The following is a 19,204-nucleotide window of genomic DNA, read 5'->3' as shown; positions in this document are numbered from 1 at the left end:
CCCCCACGCCCTTCTCTTCGGCTTCTGTGAAAAGAAAAAGACCCTTTAACAGTACTGGAGAAATGAAGAAACGCGTTTTAAATTGTAGACAGAAATCTAAAAGGAGTTCATTGAGATTGTTTTGAATAGAGTGAAGTCAGGATTGCCCAGGTGATCCCATTGTTTAAAGGACTGTCTATTAATAGATTAATGAGGGCAAGTTAGAAAAAGCAAAGGAGCTTGTTAAAACTGTATAACAGATCAGAACTATTATTTAAACCTGAAATCAAAAGTAGAATGCTGGCAATAACCTAACAATCAGGTGATATCTGTGGAGAGAAAAATTCTGATAATATTACAACTGAAATACTACAAATTAATTTTGGAATTTTATTAAATTCAATATTATCCCTGCAGCATGTCTGAAGGAAAGATGAGGTGCTGTTATTTGAACTTCAGTAAGTTTTGTGAGAGGCTGCAGAAAGGTCAGAATGGGGGTGAGGAGGAGAATTAAAGATTTTCAAACCAACTGATTTAATTGCATTGAATAAATTTGTAGATGGGTATTTCAACTTGTGAGGTATTGAAATATAAGGCATGGATAATTCCAGTCAGGAATTGAGGGCAAATTTCTTAACCAGAAAGAAAACACAGAGCCTGCAATATGAGGAATGGTTGACATGAAGATTAAAGGGAAGATGGAAGATGAGGGATAAAGAATATTGTGATGAGCAGAGGAAGTATTTGTTGGGATACTTAAACATTCTCATAGAAGAGCTTGGCTAATTGACTCTGTTGTGCTGAAAATGTTTTGTACCTATCAGTTATTCTTTGTAGTAAACCTGTGCTCCTTGGTCATTAAATTGAGCAGTACCTGTAGAACAGTAAGCACTTTGTATACCAGTTCAATGATCAGTTCATTGGGCGTAGAGTTGACAAATTTTAAGCAAATTGAATTGTTATTCAGTCATTTAGTCGAGTCCAGCTCTTTGTGACCTTATGGACCATAGGGTCCATTGGGTTTTCATGACAAGACACGGAAGTAGATTGCTAGGCCTTTCTCCCACACAGATACTGCTGCTGTCCAGGTTGGGTCCCGGCTGGGTTTGAACTCAGGATCATCTGCTTTGAAGTCCAGTGCTGATGCCACCACACCACTAGCCAGCCCACAATTGAATTGGGTGATCTTAATTGCTGGGTAGTTAATATCTTAAGCAGGTTCCACATCATATAAAAGACTAAGGAGATTTTCAGTCTGTCATTGTGTGGAGTTGTTTTCAGTATATACAGTTGCAAGAAAAAGTTTGTGAACCCCTTGCAATTACCTGGTTTTCTGCATTGATCACTCATTCAATGTGGTTTTATCTTCATCTAAATCACAATATTAGACAAGCATAATCTGCCTAAATTAATAACACAAACAATTGTATTTTTCATGTCTTTGGTGAACATAATTGTTCAATTATTCTCAGTCCAGGCTGGAAAAATTATGAACTCTTGTATTTAATAACTGGTAGAACCTCCTTTAGAAGCAATAACCTCCACCAAAATTTTTTTGGAGCTGCTGATCAGATTTCCACAACAGCAAGGAGGAATTTTAGACCGTTCCTCAAAATCTGTTTCAGTTCATCAGTATTTCTGGGACACCTTGCATGAACAACTCTCTTCAGTTTATGCTGCAGTCTGAACTTTGACTTGGACTCTTTTTCCTCCAAAGATAGAGGTGTGCATTTCTATCAGAAAGTTCAACTTATGTCTCATCTGTCTACAGAACATTGTCCCAGAAGCATTGTGGAGCATCCAGGTGGTCTTTTGTAAAATTGAGACGTGCAGCAATGTTTTTGTTTTACGGAGAGTGGTGATTTCCTCTGTGCTGTCCTTCCATTCTTGTTCAGTGCTTTTCTTATAGTGAACACACTTTAGCAAGTTCCTAAGAATTATGCAGGGCCTTTTGCTGTTACCTTTGGGTTCTATTTCATCTCCTTCAGCATTGCACATTGTACTGTTGGTGTGATCTTTGCAAGATGCCCACTCCTAGGGAGAGTAGCAACAGTACTGAGCTTCCTCCATTTGTAGACAGTTTCTCTTACGGTAGACTGATGAACACTTAGATCTTTAGACATGCTTTTGTAGTCTTTTCCAGCTTCATATACTTCTACAATTCTTTGAAGGTCCTCTGAAAGTTGTTTTGATCAAGGCATGATGCACATAAACAGATCTTTATTGAAGAGCAGGCTGTGTCAGTTACCTGACTTTGTGTGTCCTTTTTGTCAGGCAGGGCTCTACAACCGACACTGCCAATCTCAACTGATTGGAATTTACCTGACTCCAAATAGCTTTTGTAGAAGGCATTACCCCAGAGGCTAACATACTTCTTTGAACCTAGACTGTGATTGTTTAAATGGTGTACACAGTATTGACAAGAAGTAAAATTGTGTGTTATTAGTTTGGGCAGAGATCAAACCACATTTTGAGTAATGCAGAAAACCAGGTAATTGCAAAAGGCTTTAAGCTTTTTCTTGCAACTGTACACCTGGCTGATCATGGTCTTCAATCAATAGGTTGTAGATGTGGGATATGGACTTGATCTGATGATTTCAGTTAGCATTTTTTATTTTTGTGCATATGATTCGCAACACCTGTACCAACTTTTTTCTCAGTATTCAAATTTGCAAAATTGTTTCCCCCCTGCATGAGACTTGAAATAATGGGACACGAGTCCAAATGTTTTGTAGCTTGGATTTAATATGGATTTAAAGCCTGGCTATTGTGAATAAATCAACATTGACAATCTCATTCTCATCTCATGTAGTACCTTTTAAGTTATTGCATAATTTAATGTTGAATTATTTGAATATGAGAGAGTGACTGTTGGAGGTAAAGATACTTTAATTCATAAAACGAAAGCTCCTGAGGGGAAGTCTCTTAACGACAGTGTTTGTGCTCAAATGAACATAAATGAGGTTCCAGGTTTGATTTTGATTTTTCTGCAGCTGATTTTGGCTAGGCAAAGCTTTTGGTTTGTACTGCTAGTTCAGTAGTCTTTAAAACACAAAAATGCAAGAATTCCCACTCTTGATCACCGTTCATTGACTGTGTGTGTTGTGGGCAAACAGTATGATGTCCCCATGTAGTGGAAAAGCCTGTGTGGGTCTTTGCCTAGACAAATACATGAATATTGGTCACTCTTAACAACAGGAAATGCTGACGTTAAGGGAAAGAAAATAACAATTTTATCAGATTATCTGCAAAAGAAAAGTTGTTGGCATTGTTGATAGGACATTTGTTTTGTACAGATGTTGTGAACTTTTGTTTGAAATGACTATTGAGCTCTGATCTGATTCCAAGGTGAACGGAGTTTGTTATTAATCTTCAATGGATCTTACTTAGTTACTCTATACGTAAAGCAGACATTTAGTTTTCGTCCATACCAGTTCCCAGCAGAGGCAACCCATTACTCCTATTCCTCCTTTGTTTTCATGTGATTCAGCTTTGTTTCTCGTATATCCATGTTTTCCTTATGATTCTTGCTGTTTGGTTGCAGTAGCCAGGTAATTTGCCAGTATGTCTTGTGTCTTTTGGTATGTGAGGAAAATGGAGCACCTTGGGGAAGCCCATGCTGTCATAGAGAGAACATGCAAACTCCAAACAGCATCCCAGGTCAAGATCAAACTTGAGGCCGTGGAGCTGTGATGCAGTAATGCTGACTTCTGCACCATTCAGCGACCTATGTTGATTCACTGTAGTGCTGGCTAGTTCCTGATGTGAAGTCAAGGTCTTGTCCCACATTTATCACCTGCATTCCAAATACTCCCGACTGCCTTGGGGATCAGCTCTTCTGGGATTGTGTGTTGTGCAATACACTGGAATTAATTAGAGATCACTGGTGCATCCTAGGAGTGTGTATTTAACCCACTGCTCTACTCTCTCTTATACCCATGACTGTGTGGCTAGGCATAGCTCAAATGCCATCTGTAAATTTGCTGATGTTACAACCATTGTTAGTAGAATCTCAGATGGTGACAGGAGGGCATACAGGAGCGAGGCATACCAACTAGTGGAGTGGTGTCATAGCAACAACTGTGCACTCAACATCAGTAAGACGAAAGAGCTGATTGTGGGCTTCAGGAAGGGTAAGACGAAGGAACACATACCAGTCCTCAGAGGGATCAGAAGTAGAGTGAGTAGTTTCAAGTTCTGGGGTGTCAAGCTCTCTGAGGACCTAATCTGGTCCCAACATATCGATAGAGTTACACAGAAGGTAAGACAGTGACTATACTTCATTAGGAGTTTGAAGAGATTTGGTATGTCAATAAAAACACTCAAAAGCAGGCTACTTCACTATCTGGTATGGTGGGTGGGGGGGGGCTATTGCACAGGACTAAAAGAAACTGCAGAGGGTCAAAAATTTAGTTGTTGCTATCTTGGATATTAGCCTACAAAGCACCCAGGACATCTTCAAGGAGCAGTGTCTCAGAAAGGCGGCGTCCATTATTAAGGACCCTCAGCACCCAGGGCATGCCCTTTTCTCACTGTTACCATCAGGTGAGAAGTAGGCACACTCAGCGATTCAAAAACAGCTTCTTCCCCTTCGCTATCCGATTCCTAAATGGACATTGAACCCTTGAACATTACCTCACTTTTTAAATATATTATTACTGTTTTTACATGAATTTTTGATCTATTAAATATACATATATTGTAATTAATTTACTTATTTTTGTTTTTTTATTATAATGTACTGCTTTGAACAGCTGCGGCTAAGTTAACAAGTTTCATGACACATGCTGGTGATAATAAACCTCATTCTGAGGTAAAGGAACCCTCAGGGACAGTGATTATAATATGATAGAATTCACCCTGAAATTTGAGGAGGAGTATCTTTCATCATTATTCATTGTAGAAGACACTATCAGTCTGCCCTAAGTTTGAGTGTGGCAGGGGGCAGAAGTAGGTGAAGTTCAAAGGTACAATTTAATGTCAGAGAAATGTAAACAATATACATCCTTAAATGCTTTTTCTTAGCAAACATCCACGAAAACGAGTGCCCTAAAGAATGAATGAGAGTTAAATTTTAGAATTTAACCCCAAAGTCGTCGTTCGCCCCTCTTTCTCCCCCCCCCCCCCCGGCTCCCCTCCCTCCCACGCGTAAGCTGCAGCAAGCAACAATCCCCCACGGGCAAAAATAAAGTGCACCTGCTGCCAGCACTTAAGTGTGAGCAAAGTAATAGCAAAGACACGGACTTGCAGTTACCCCAAAGGCTGCATTGTTCACCCGATAATTCAACATGCTGCAGGCTGTCTCTCCCAATAACGAGTGGAAGAGATAACAAACAACTCACTGGTTTACGATGTTACAAGTCCATTACGTCGCTTTTTTTCAAGCTTGGTGCTTGGAAATCGCAAGGATCCCAGGTCCCCAGGCACACCCAGTTCCGACTCCCCAATGACACATGGGTCTCCTGTGGCGACACTGACCCTTGATTCGCCTGTCTCCAGTTACTCGAGATCCTAGGCTTCTGCAACTGTGCTGAAATCTTAGGCCATGCTGAATAGTAGCCGATTGTGGAACCCCGAGAGCAGGTTCCATTCCCGCAAAGAACCGTAGCCAGCGTGTAACTCCAGGTCAGGGTCTTCAAAAGAACCCTGAAAGGGAAAAATAGGAATATTAAAGATAGAAATAGGACTGTTTTCGAAGATGCAAGCAAAGGAGTCACCATTGCTATTACTAATGAGAATTGCTTGGGAAATTGCCGTAGTCAGCATGGTTTCCTCAAGGGAAAATCTTGTCTGTCAAATCTGTTTTAATTCTTTGAAGTAACAAAAAGCAGGATGGACAAAGGAGGTTGGTGGATGTTATGTACTTGAATTTTTACAAGGCCTTTGATAAGGCGCCACACATGAAGCTGCTTAACAAGCTATGAGCCCATGTTATAGAAAGATGCTAGCATAGGTAAAGCAGTGGCTGATTGGTAGGAGGCAGAGTGGAATAAAGGGAGCCTTTTCTGGTTGGCTGCCGGTGACTAATGGTGTCTGTTTTGGGACTATTTTATGTTATATGTCAATAATTTGGATGACAGAATTGATGTCTTGACAAGTTTGCAGATGATGTGAAGACAGGATGGGCAGGTAGTGTTGAAGAAGTAAAGAGGCTACAGAAGTACTTAGACAGATTAAGAGATTGGACAAAAGTGGCAGATGTTGAGAAGTTTATGGTCATGTGTGTACTTTGGTGGAAGAAATAATAACATGGGTTATTTTCTAAATGGAGAGAAATTCAAAAATCTGAGGTCCAAAGGGACTTGGGAGTCCTGCAGGATTACCTAAAGGTTAACTTGCAGTTGGTGAGGAAGGCAACTGTGATGTTAACATTCATTTCGAGAGGATGAGAATATAAATGCAAAGATGTAATTTTGAGACTTTATGGAACTGGTGAAGCCTCACTTGGTATATTGTGAGCCCCTTATCTAAGAAAGTATGTGTTGGCATTGGAGAGGGTTCAGAGGAGGTTCATGAGATTGAGTGTTTAATGGTCCTGGGACTGTACTCATTGGTATTCAGAAGACTGAAGGGGTTCTCTTTGAAATCTATCAAATGTTGAAAGGATTCAGTGGAGTGGATGTGGAGGGGATGTTTCCTATGGCAGCAGAGGGAACAGCCTCAGAATGAAGGGATGTCCATTTAGAATGGATACGAGGAGGAATATCTTTAGCTGGAGAGTGGTGAATCCAGAACTTGTTGCCACATGTGGCTGTGGAGGCTGTTATTGGGTGTATTAAAGGAAGAGGTTGATAGATTCTTGATTAGTCAGGGTTTGAAGTGATATGGGGAGAAGACTGAGATGGGGGTTGAGAGAGAAATGCATCAGCCATGATGAAATGGCAGAGCAGACTCTGGGTGAAATAGCCTAATTCTGCCCCTTGGTCTTATTGTGTTGATGTATGCTTCTAAGTTCCTTCAGCCCCACAGTATTGCCACTGTTACGTACCCCGTAACTGGGTTGCCAAACCAGCAGAAATGGATCACTCAGTTGGAGTCTGGATTACTAGAACTAAGAAAGTTTTATTAAAGAAACAAGCAACACAGTACTCTAATCAAAAGGATAATGAATGCAACAGTTCAGCAATGATAAACATACATGTACACAGAATTCAGATAACAGGATCAATCAAGCTCTATCGTTGTCTAGGGCTAAATGACCAATTTCAAAGTGACGCAATGTTCAGTTCAGTTCACAGACAGTGGGGGGAAGGAGAGAGAACAAAACGAATGAATATTCAAACAGCTTCCACACACAGACCTTCGCAGTCAGCTTTTGTGTGAGCCCTTTGTGATGTCATCTGAGGTCACTGACCGTGACCCCTCCGTTTCCAGATACGAATCGTTTCCCTGCGGTGAATCTGGCACCCAGGCAAGGGTGGACACACACCAGGTTCCCGCCGATCGTGCCTTTCCACCCTGAGCGTCTATGGCTTGATCCCGCGATCAGCCGTCCAAAAGCTTCCCACCGACTTGTGAGAGGCGCACCGCTTCCAGGGTCTCGTTACCTCGGGTGTCGTGTGTGTCCTGCCTTAGCGAACCTGTCCCTTTTTATCCCCCTGCTGGGGTATCGCCTGTCCATCACTTCAAACAGTTCAGGGTTCAAAGGGGGAGCCACTCTTGACAGCTCTCCTTCCCCTTCATTACACATCTCCAAATGCTGCTCCATTGTTTTCCTTATCTCTCTCTCTCCTGAAGACAGGTGGCAGACCAACTGCTGATCACACAGGACAGCTAACATCTTATCTATGTGTATTCTTGTCACACTTCCCCCCTTTAAGGATTTTTACCTGGGGGTAAAAATTACAAACATGAATACATTATTTGATAACACACAAATATACATCTTTATCAGCTATTTGGCTAATACAGCGAGTTTGAAGTTGTCAACACCTGACAGACAGTCAGCCATCACATTTTCTGTTCCTTTTATATGTGTTATTAATAATCCCTTAGACCAGGCTCCAACTTGAGCAAACTTCATAGTGGCCAAAAACACTGATGAATTGCGATCAATGTAACCTCTCATTTGATTTTGTCCCAGACCACAATAACAAGGGTCGTCCCATTCCGACTTAGTTTTCTCTCGCAAGGGCTTAGTAGGAGGGGGAGGGGTAGTGACTGCAGAGTTATTGCAAAACTTCCTACAGTACCCCACCATCTCCAAGAGTCTTCTGAGGGCCCTCTTGTCTGTTGGGGTTGGGAGGTCAGTGATAGCCTGCACTGTAGCTTGCATCGCTGCCAGCTGCCCGTGTCACCACACTTCCCACGTAAGTGACCTTTGTGTGGCCGAACTCTTTTTTTCAAGGTTCACTATCAAGCTGGCTTCAGACAGCCGTATTAAATTGCCAATACACACCTCTGTGTTCGTCAGCCCTTTAGTCACTGAATTACTCATTCTACATGGATGTTGCTCACTAGGCTGACCTATTGTAACAAACACCACCCAACGTCCCAGTTCTTTGCATCGCCTCGGGACAATCAAACACACGGGTGCGAGTCGTTTAATTACTTCTCCTAAAGAGTCGCTTTGTTCGGGGATTAAGGGAGAGACCTTATCAGCAGACCTGGCCAAAACAATAGCCTTCTCCCATCTGGTCGATACCATACTCATCTTTTCAAAATGGTTTTTTTCTCTTATCGGGGGGACCCTAGCTTCATTGATTTCTGCGCTAACACCGACGAGGTTTGTTAGCATATCAAAAGCCTGTGACCGTCTCAGTTTGCGTCGTTCATAATGAATAACATCCTTCCCCCTGGGCAGCCGGTAAACCTCTTTCATGATTCCACCAACTGTTTCCTCCAGCACTGCAAAATGTCCACCGGGGGGTACCTTGGGGGCCAGGTTAAAAACCTCTTTCCCATAACTCTTTTGCACCACCCCCCATTCCTCATCTGCGGGCACGGTACTTGGTCTCCCTTGCTTCCTTAGCACTTCCTCCTCCACACAATAGCCTACTAGTTCCCTTGTTAAGTCTGTGTCAGAGAGAGCTGTCTCTGCTAAAACCATCAGCCCCTTGTCTCGCTCCTGCGTCTGCACAAATTCTTTCCTGGCTACTGCTAAGTCTGTCTCAGCTCCCTCACTACCTCTTGTCTCACTACACTCCTTCTTTTCATTTTCTACCCCCTTCTCGTACAAGGTTGGCAGAAACGTCTCAGCTAAATTTACTACCGCAGCCCCATGATGAACCTGTGAGTCCATGGGCGAGGCCTCAATGCTGGCAGGCTGGCCTGTCATCTCACGACTGGGAACACGATTCCCCCGGCGACATCATTACCGAGCAAGACTTCCACGCCTTTCATCGGTAATTTGGACCTCACCCCGATCGTCACTAGTCCAGAGACCAGGTTGCTTTGTAAGTGTATCTGGTACAAAGGGACTGACTCTGTCCCTTCCCCAACACCTTTGACCTTTACCTCCCCAGTCTGGGTCTCTGAGCTAAACTCTAATACAATCTTCAGTATTAGTGACTGACACGCTCCCGTGTCTCTCCAGATCCGCACTGGAACTGGTTTTAACCCCTCCTTCACTGATCACTGACACCAATCCGGCCGAGATAAACCCCTCGTGCCCTTCGTGAACTTTGGCAGACCTGTCCTTCCCTAGCGGTTCGTTTACCAGCTCGATACAGCCAGTCAAAATCGCTGTTTTCTCTTTTCCCGTCTCCTTCTTTGGGGCAAAGCACCTGGACGCAAAGTGTCCGACTTTCCCGCAATTATAGCAGACGATCCCAGCAGACTTCCTACCAGACTGCTCCCGGTCTACCTTATCCTTCTTGCTAGTCCCCGGCTTACTTTCTGACTTTTCCAGCGGACTCTCCCCGCTGTCCTGACTACCCTTCTGGCAGCCTTTACTCGGGGCAAACTTCATTTTATGCGTCAACGCATACTCATCCGCTAACTTAGCAGTTGCGGCTAACGTGGCTGCCTCTTTCTCATCTAGGTAGGGTCTCATACCCTCAGGGACATAACCTTTAAACTGCTCAATCAGGATCAGCTGTAGCAGTCCGTCATAATCCCCCTCTACCCCCTTTGAGGCGCACCAATGCTCACAATATGTCTGCATCTCACGGGCAAACTCCAAATACGTGCGGTCCCACTGCTTCCTCGCATTCCGGAACCTCTGCCGGTATGCCTCTGGGACCAACTCATAAATCCTGAGGATGGCCTCTTTCACCACCTCATACCTCTGGGCATCTTCCGCGGACAAAGCTGAGTAAGCTTCTTGGGCTTTACCTTTCAGTACACTCTGAAGCAAAACAACCCACTTATCCCTCGGCCAGTCCTGACTTATAGCCACTTTTTCGAAATGGAGAAAGTACCGATCCACATCGGTATTGTCAAATGGAGGAACCAGCCTAACCTCCTGGGTCGCCCGGAACCCTCCACCTTGGTTCGGCACGAGCCCCTGCTCTGCCCTTATCTTTAACTTCTCCAGCTCGAATTCCCTTTCCCTCTGTTTCTCCTCTCGCTCCCACTGTCTCTCTCTCTCCCTGTCTCTCTCCTGCCTTTCTAACTCTTTCTCTTGCCTCTCTAACTCTCTGTCCTTCTCTTCTCGCTCCAACTGTCGTACCCGGAACTCGTGCTCGAGTCTCAGTTTTTCAAGCTGTACCTGTACCGTGTCTCCAGCAGGTTTTTCAATAGACACCACCCCCAGCTCGCCTTGGGGAAACACACCTTTAGATACATAGTTCTCTACGATAGCTCTGTGTATCTCCTCTCTCCTCATTGTCGACTTCCCCTTAGCAAGATTCAACAGTTTGGCCACAGCTACCAATTCCGATTTCCTGGCATCCTCTAATGCCTCCAAGGTCGGCGCCTTTATAAATTCCTCAGCCTCCATTTCTGCTGTTTGTCTTTTCTTTCGGGAATTTTGACCCAATCAATTTACTCCGTCCCACGTTTAGCGTTCAAAATCGCGGACGAGAACCCCACTTATGTTACGTACCCCGTAACTGGGTTGCCAAACCAGCAGAAATGGATCACTCAGTTGGAGTCTGGATTACTAGAACTAAGAAAGTTTTTTTTAAAGAAACAAGCAACACAGTACTCTAATCAAAAGGATAATGAATGCAACAGTTCAGCAATGATAAACATACATGTACACAGAATTCAGATAACAGGATCAATCAAGCTCTATCGTTGTCTAGGGGTAAATGACCAATTTCAAAGTGACGCCAAGTTCAGTTCAATTTAGTTCAGTTCGCAGACAGCGGGGGGAAGGAGAGAGAGAGCAAAACGAATGAATATTCAAACAGCTTCCACACACAGACCTTCGCAGTCAGCTTTCGTGCAAGCTCTTTATGATGTCATCTGAGGTCACCGACCGTGACCCCTCTGTTTCCAGATATGAATTGTTTCCCTGCGGTGAACCTGGCACCGGCAAGGGTGGACACACACTAGGTTCCCGCCGATCGTGCCTTTCCACCCTGAGCGTCTATGGCTTGATCCTGCGATCAGCAGTCCAAAAGCTTCCCACCGACTTGTGAGAGGCGCACCGCTTCCAGGGTCTCGTTACCTCGGGTGTCGTGTGTGTCCTGCCTTAGCGAACCTGTCCCTTTTTATCCCCCTGCTGGGGTATCGCCTGTCCATCACTTCAAACAGTTCAGGGTTCAAAGGGGGAGCCGCTCTTGACAGCTCTCCTTCCCCTTCATTACACATCTCCAAATGCTGCTCCATTGTTTTCCTTATCTCTCTCTCTCTCCTGAAGACAGGTGGCAGACCAACTGCTGATCACACAGGACAGCTAACATCTTAATCTATGTGTATTCTTGTCACACCACCACCTGCCAAAAACTCCATTCCTTTGATTTTACTATTGTAGAGCCTTGCAACATAGAAATGGGCCTTCTAGTTCTCAAAATCAGCATCAGCCATCGAGCACCTAATTAGTCTGCACTTTTCATCTACTCCTAGATTTTATTACTAAGTTTCTTTTACTAGATTGTACACAAAAGCAATTTGTAGTTTTCATCTAAATTGCCAAGCAGCATACCTCTGGGATCTTCAGCGAATGGTGGGGTGGGGAAGAGAGGTAGGAATGGAAATTGCAGACAGATAGTATCATAGGTCTAGATTGAATGTGGCTCACTCGAACTGAAGTATCAGAATGACCTACTGCACTACCTTGCAGCCTCTTAGTATCTTCCACTAATGATGCTAATGCTTCCTTTTGGTGTCAGTGGAATTGTTTCCCTAAATTCTGTCTTTAGAACTTAACTACTTCCCCAAACCTTTGCAACATCTGCACCTTTAAGGAGTTTGAGCATAGAATATAGAACCATACACCATAGTGCAGGCTCATTATAAAACTACTCCCATGATCTCTCCTTCCCTACACAGCCTGTAAACCTCCATTTTTGTTTTCTCTTGCATCCACTCGTTTCCAGTTTGTCACCTACAGCCTATTGAAACCCAGCTGTCATCCACAGTCCTTGTTCACCCATCAAACCAGCCAACTTCAACCAGTTGATCCTAGCCTTCAGTTACTTCATTGCCTATTCCATTTAGTGTCTGTTCTCTTGCTTTGTGGCCCCTTGTGGTTTGTTATTTTGCAGTTTATTATTAAAGTTAATGTTCACCACTGAATTGTCTTTGCTGCTCTGCTTTTGGCCTCCTTTGCGTTTTAGGTTAGGGTAATTATTTTAAAGTGGCTTCTTTCCTCTCTTTCAGGTGCTGCTAACATGGCAGACACAGATTTATTTATGGAGTGCGAGGAAGAGGAACTGGAGCCTTGGCAGCTCATAGAGGATGATGTTGTGGACGACACAGGTGGTGGGATGTTGCTGACGGCATCCAACAATGTAAATACAGGTAATTTAGGAAAATGCCTTCAGTTTAGCGGCTGATCTGTTTGTGTCACCCAATTTTTATTGCAATGGTAGTAGACTAAAAAGCATCATTCTCTCTGTGATCCTGGGAGACGTGTATATTTCTTGAAGTGTGATTGCTTCTTATGGGACAGGCTTCCTACTCAGTACCCCTCTGCAGGTACTGGTTGATGCATGTGACCAAAGCATTGGAAATATGTGTTTGCTGAGTTCCTAGGCTGGTCTGTCAGGCTGATTGTAAAACTGCAGTTTGCACATAATTCCCAGGGCACTTGCTTGACATGTGATCAAGGGCCTGAACACTAAATGTCAACATTCTTTCTGAGCTTTCCCTCTGCAAATGTTTAGTTACCTGGAGTATTCTGTTGGTAGAACTCTTTGGATTTCCCTGCAGATGTTGGTGTTCTCCCAAGACTAATTGCTCTGCTGCAAAGCTCTTCTGGAGAGACATTTTCCAGGAGCTTCCCTTTTGTAAACCTAGTCTTCTTTCCGCATCCTCTCCACCTGTGCTAATTTTTACCCCGAATTGCCAATTTTGCAAGTGATGTGGATTTATGTTAACTGGTGCCCTGCCACTGTAGAAACTTAAGTATTTTGTTACTGTTGTTCAGTGGATGTTTCAGTACAGCATAATCATCCAGAAAACACAAGGGCACTTCTTAATTGTTTAAAATTCTTAATTGTGTTGCAAGAATAATTGTAAATCACTACCTAAACTTTGTTTTGAAAGGTTTAGTTTAACATTAGTGTGGTGTTGCATCTGTTTGTTCATGTCGAGGCTGTGCCTGTCCCATTTTTGTTTTTGCTTCTGTCTTGGATATAATGGTAATGTAGTGATTAACGTGTTGCTATTACAGCTTGGGGTGTCAGAATTCAGAGTTCAATTCTACTGACCTCCTGAAGCAAGTGTGTGTGTTCCTTCCTGTGTGCACATGGGTTTCCTTCAGGTGCTTCTACTTCCTCACACAGTTGAAAGACCCTGCCGGTTAATTGGTCATTGTAAATTGTTCTGTGATTAGGCTAGGGTTAAATCGGTGGGTTGCTAGGAATGCCTGTTTGGCACTGTATCTCTGAATTTAAAAAAAATATACAACGCAAGTGAAGTCAGAGTTGTACAGTATGGAAGTAGGCCTATTGGTCTGACTTATTCATGAAGAACAAGTTCTCTATCTGAGCTAGTCCCATTTTCCTGTGTTTGGCCCATATCCTTCTAACCTGTTCTTGTCTGCATGCATATCAAAATGCCTCTACCACTACTTCTGGCAGCTCATTAGACATATCCACCAGCCTGTGCAAAAGTTTCCTCTTGCATCCCTACTGTTCTCTCCTTGCCTTAAATATATGCCCTCCCTTGTGAAATGGATTGTGTGATAATTAATTTTTTATTTTTTCCCCCTTATTTTTATGTACCTCCATGAGACCACCCCTCATCTTCCTAAGCTCCGGGGCAAAAAGCCCCAGTCTGCCCATCCTCTCCTTGTAACTCAAGCCCTTCACTCCCGTAACACCTCTGAATCTTTACAGCACTCTTTCCACTGTAATGACTTCCTTCCTATAGTTTGGTTATGTATGAGTGAATGCACATTAGTAAAATAGTTGAATGCTGCAGCCAAATAAATCAATTCTTGGAGGGGTGAGATCTTATTCTTGGAGGAAGGATGGTTAGTCTGATGCCTGAGATTGGGAGATATAACCTGACCTGCAGAGGAATTTGGAATGGGAGGGAAAGGTCCATTTGTTGTGGTACCAATGACATAGGAAGAACAAGGAATGAAGTTCTGCTGAATTAAAATACAGAACCAAAAAGATAATCTCTGAATTGTTACCTGAATCATGTGCAAGTTGGCAAAGGGTTAATAAGATCAGAGTTGAATGTGTGGCTCATAGATTGGTGTGGGAGAAGTGGTTATTTTTATTTGTATATAGAGACAGCACGGTTACAAGCCCTTCCTGCCCAATGAGCCCACGCTGCCCAGTTGCACCCATATGACCAATTAACCTACTAACGTGTACATCTTTGGAAGGTAAGAGGAAACATCTTGAGGAAACCCACGCGGTCACAGGGAATGTAAGTCTATTCACAGGAGTGCAATCAGTATTACTAAGGAGGTAATGCTTGGGAAGTTGAAAGGTCTGAAGGTAGATAAGTCTCCTAGAACAGATGGATTTCAAAACTCTGGGGTTCTGAAAGAGATAGCTGAAGAGGTTGCAGGGGCATTAGTAGTGATCTTTCAAGAATCACTGGATTCTGGATGGTTCTAGAGGACTGGAAAATTGCAAGTATCACTCCACTCTTTAAGAAGGGAGGGAGGCAAAAGAAAGGAAATTATAGGCCAGTTTGCTTCACTTCAGTGGTTGGGAAGATGTTAAAGTCCTTTTATTATGGATAAGGTTTCAGGGTACTTGAAGCACATGATAAAATTGGCTGAAGTCAGCATAATTTCCTTATGAGGAAATCTTGCTTGAGAAATCTGTTGCAAATATTTGATGAAATAACAGGCAGGTTAGACTAAGGAGAATTGGTGAATGTTATGTTCTTGGATTTTCAGAAGGCAGTATATGGAAGGATACTAGCATGGATAAAGCAGTGGATGATTGGTAGAAGCCAAAAAATCAGAATAAAGAGCCTTTTCTAGTTGGCTACCAGTGAGTTGTTGTTTTCCACAAGGTTCAGTGGAAGGTTTGCTACTTGCCATGTCATATGTTAATAATTTGGATGGTGGAATTGATGGTCAAGTTTGCAGACAGTACCAGGGTAAGTGGAGAGGCAGGTAGTGTTGAGGAAGCTTTATACTTATACTTTATTTTCGCCAAACAATTGATACTAGAGCGTACAATCATCACAGTGATATTTGATTCTGTGCTTCCTGCTCCCTGGATTACAAATATTAAATATTTAAAATAGTAAAAGTTAGTAAATATTAAAAATTTAAATGATAAATCATAAATAGAAAATAGAAAAATGGAAAGTAAGGTAGTGCAAAAAAACCAAGAGGCAGGTCCGGATATTTGGAGGGTTCGGCCCAGATGCGGGTCAGGATCATTCAGCAGTCTTATCGCAATTGGAAAGAAGCTGTTCCCACATCTGGCCGTACGAATCTTCATGCTCTTGAGCCTTCTCCCAGAGGGAAGAGGGATGAAAAGTGTGTTGGCTGGGTGGGTCGTGTCCTTGATTATCCAGGCAGCACTGCTCCGACAGCGTGCGGTGTAAAGTGATTTCAAGGACAGAAGATTGGTTTGTGTGATGTGCTGCGCCGTGTTCACGATCTTCTGCAGCTTCTTTCGGTCTTGGACAGGGCAACTTCCATACCAGGTTGTGATGCACCCTAGAAGAATGCTTTCTATAAAATTATCTATAAAAATTAGGGTTTTAGGGGACAGGCCAAATTTCTTTAGTTTTCTCAGGAAGTAAAGGCGCTGGAGCACTTTGCTTGGGAGAATGGACAAAGAAGTGGCAGATGGAATGTGGTGTAGGGAAGTGCATGGTCATACACTTCGGCTGAAGGAATAAAGGCGCAGACTTATTTTCAAAACGGAGCGAATTCAGAGATGCAAAGGTACTTAGGAATCCTGGTGCAGGATTCCTTAAAGGTTCACTTGCAGGTTGTGCGGTAGTAAGGAAGGTAAATGCAATGTCAGCATTCATTTCGAGAAGACTAAAACATAAAAGCAAGGATGTAGTGCTGAAGCTTTATAAAACATTGGCGAAGCCTCACTTGGAGTATTGTGAACAGTTTTGGGCTACTTATCTAAGAAAGGATGGATCATAAGACAAAGGAGCAGAATTAGACAATTTGGCCCATCGAGTCTACTCCGCCATTCAATCATGGCTGATCCTTAATTTTTTTCCCCTCAGTTCCATTCCCCAACCTTCGCCCCATAATTTTTGATGCTGTGGCTAATTATGAACCTATCAGTCTTCAGCTTAAGTACACCCAATGAGCTGGCCTCCACAGCTGCCTGTAGTAATAACTACCACAAATTCAGCTCCCTCTGGCTAAAGAAATTTCTCTGCATCTGTTTTAAATGGATGCTCCTCCATCCTGAGTCTATGCTCTCTTGTCCTAGACTCCTCCACAATGGGAAACATCCTTTCCACATCTACTCCATCTAGGACTTTCAACATTCGAAAGATTTCAATGAAATCCCCCTTCGTCCTTCTAAATTCCAGTGAATAACAGGCCCAGAGCATATGTTCCTCTTATGATAACCCTTTCATTACCAGAATCATCCTTGTGAACCTCCTCAATGTCAGCACGTTTTCTAAAAGAGCACAAAAATGTTCACCGTACTCAAGGTGAGGCCTCACCAGTGCCATATAAAGCCTCAGCATCACATCCCTGCTCTTATATTCTAGATCTCTTGAAATGAATGCTAACATTGCATTTGCCTTCCTTACCACCGACTCAACCTGCAAGTTAACCTTTAGGGTGTTCTGCACAAGGGCTCCCAAGTTCCTGTGCATCTCAGATTTTTGGATTTTGCCGCCATTAAGAAAATAAATCTGCACATTTATTTCTACTACCAAAGTGTATGTCCATGCATTTTTCAAGTGTATTTCATTTGCCACTTTCTTGCCCATTCTCCTAATCTAAGTCCTTCTGCAGCCTTTGTTTCCTCAACACTGCCTGCTCCTCCACCAATCTTCATGCCATCTGCAAACCTGGCAACAAAGCCATCTATTCCATCATCTAAATCATTGATACAGAGCATAAAAAGAGATGGTCCCAGCACTGACCCCTGTGGAACAACACGGTCACTGGCAGCCAACCAGAAAAGAATCCTTTAATTCCCACTTGCTGCCTCCTACCAATCAGCCAATGCTCTAACCATGCCAGTAACTTTCCTGTAATACCATGGGCTCTAAACTTGGTAAGCAGCCTCATGTGTGCTATCTTCTCAAAGGCCTTTTGAGAATTTTAATATACTGCGGCATCCCCTTTATCCTACTTGTAATCTCAAAGTATTCCAATAGGTTCATCAAGCAAGATTTTCCCTTAAGGAAAACATGCTGTCTTTGTTCTATCACCAAGTATTCCATAACCTCATCATTAACAATTGACCCCAACATCTTCCTAACCACTGAGGCCAGGCCAACTGGTCTATAATTTACTTCCTGCTACCTCCCTCCTTTCGTAGAGTAGAATGACATTTGCAATTTTCCAGTCCTCTGGAACTGTCCCAGAGTCCAGTGATTCTTGAAAGATCATTACTAATTCCTCCACAATCTCTACCGCTACCTCTTTCGGAACCCGAGAGTGCAGTTCATCTGATCCGGGTGACTTGTGTACCTTTTAGGTCTTTCAATTTTGTTTTGAGCACCTTCTCCCTTGTAACTGCATTCACTTCTCTTCCCTCACATCCTTCAACACCTGGCGCATTGCTAGTGTCTTCCACAGTGAAGGCTGATGCAAAATATTTATTAAGTTCATCTGCCACCTCCTTGTCCCCTCATTTTATTTCTTTGGCCTCATTTTCTAGTGGTCCTGTATCCACTCTCATCTCTTTTATTTTTCGTATATTTGAAAAGGCTTTTTCTATCCACCTTGATATTGTTTGCTGGCTTTCATATTTCATCTCTCCCCCCCCCCCCCCCCCATGGTTCTTTTAGTTGCGTTCTGTAGGTTTTTTCAAAGCTTCCCAATCCTCTGTCTTCCGGCTAATTTTTGGTTTGTTTTATGCACTCTATTTTGCTTTTACATTAGCTTTGACTTCCCTTGTCATCCATGGTTGTACTATTTTTCCATTTGAGTATTTCTTTGTTTTTGGAATACATCTATCCTGCACCTTCCTCATTTTTCCCAGAAACTCAAAGCCATTTCTGCTATGCTATTATCCCTGCCACCATCTCCTTTCAGTTTACTTTGGCCAACTCCTCTCTCATACCACTGTAATTTCCTGTACTCCACTGAAATACTGCTACGTCAGACTTTCTCCCTATGAAATTTCAAGTTGAACTCGTATTGTGATCACTGCCTCCTAAGGGTTCCATTACCTTAGGCTCCCTAATCGCCTCCAGTTCATTTACATAACACTCAATCTCAGTATAGCTGATCCCCTAGTAGGCTGAATGACAAACTGTTCTTAAAAAGCCCTCTCGTAGTCATTCAACAAACTCACTGTCTTGAGGTCCATTACCAACCCGATTTTCCCAATCTACTTGCATGTTGAAATCTCCCATATGACTATCATAACATTGCCCTTTTGACACACCATTTTTATTTCCCGTTGTAAACTTAGTCCGCATGCCATCTACTGTTTGGAGGACTGTATATAACTGCCATCAGGGTCCTTTTACCCTTGCAGTTTCTAAACTCAACCCACAAGGATTCAACATCTGCCTGTCTTATGTCATA

The 19,204-nt window shown here is 43.0% G+C and overlaps 1 protein-coding gene across 8 annotated transcripts in view; it reads left to right on the top strand.

Moving 5' to 3' along the window:
• pogzb (pogo transposable element derived with ZNF domain b) overlaps positions 1 to 19,204 on the top strand; it is a 101,096-nt gene that overhangs the window by 12,399 nt on the left and 69,493 nt on the right. For all 8 annotated transcript variants that reach the window (XM_072283434.1, XM_072283412.1, XM_072283404.1 and 5 more), the window contains exon 2: positions 12,691 to 12,831. In XM_072283434.1, coding sequence (XP_072139535.1) covers positions 12,702 to 12,831 — 130 coding nt within the window. In that variant the 5' untranslated portion in view covers positions 12,691 to 12,701. The remainder of the gene's footprint in view (positions 1 to 12,690; positions 12,832 to 19,204) is intronic.

The sequence above is a fragment of the Mobula birostris genome, chromosome 2, assembly GCF_030028105.1.
Source record: "Mobula birostris isolate sMobBir1 chromosome 2, sMobBir1.hap1, whole genome shotgun sequence".
In the NCBI taxonomy this organism is placed as follows: Eukaryota; Metazoa; Chordata; class Chondrichthyes; order Myliobatiformes; family Myliobatidae; genus Mobula; species Mobula birostris.
The sequence above is the reverse complement of the archived record's forward strand: the minus strand, read 5'-3'. Positions and strand labels throughout refer to the sequence as shown.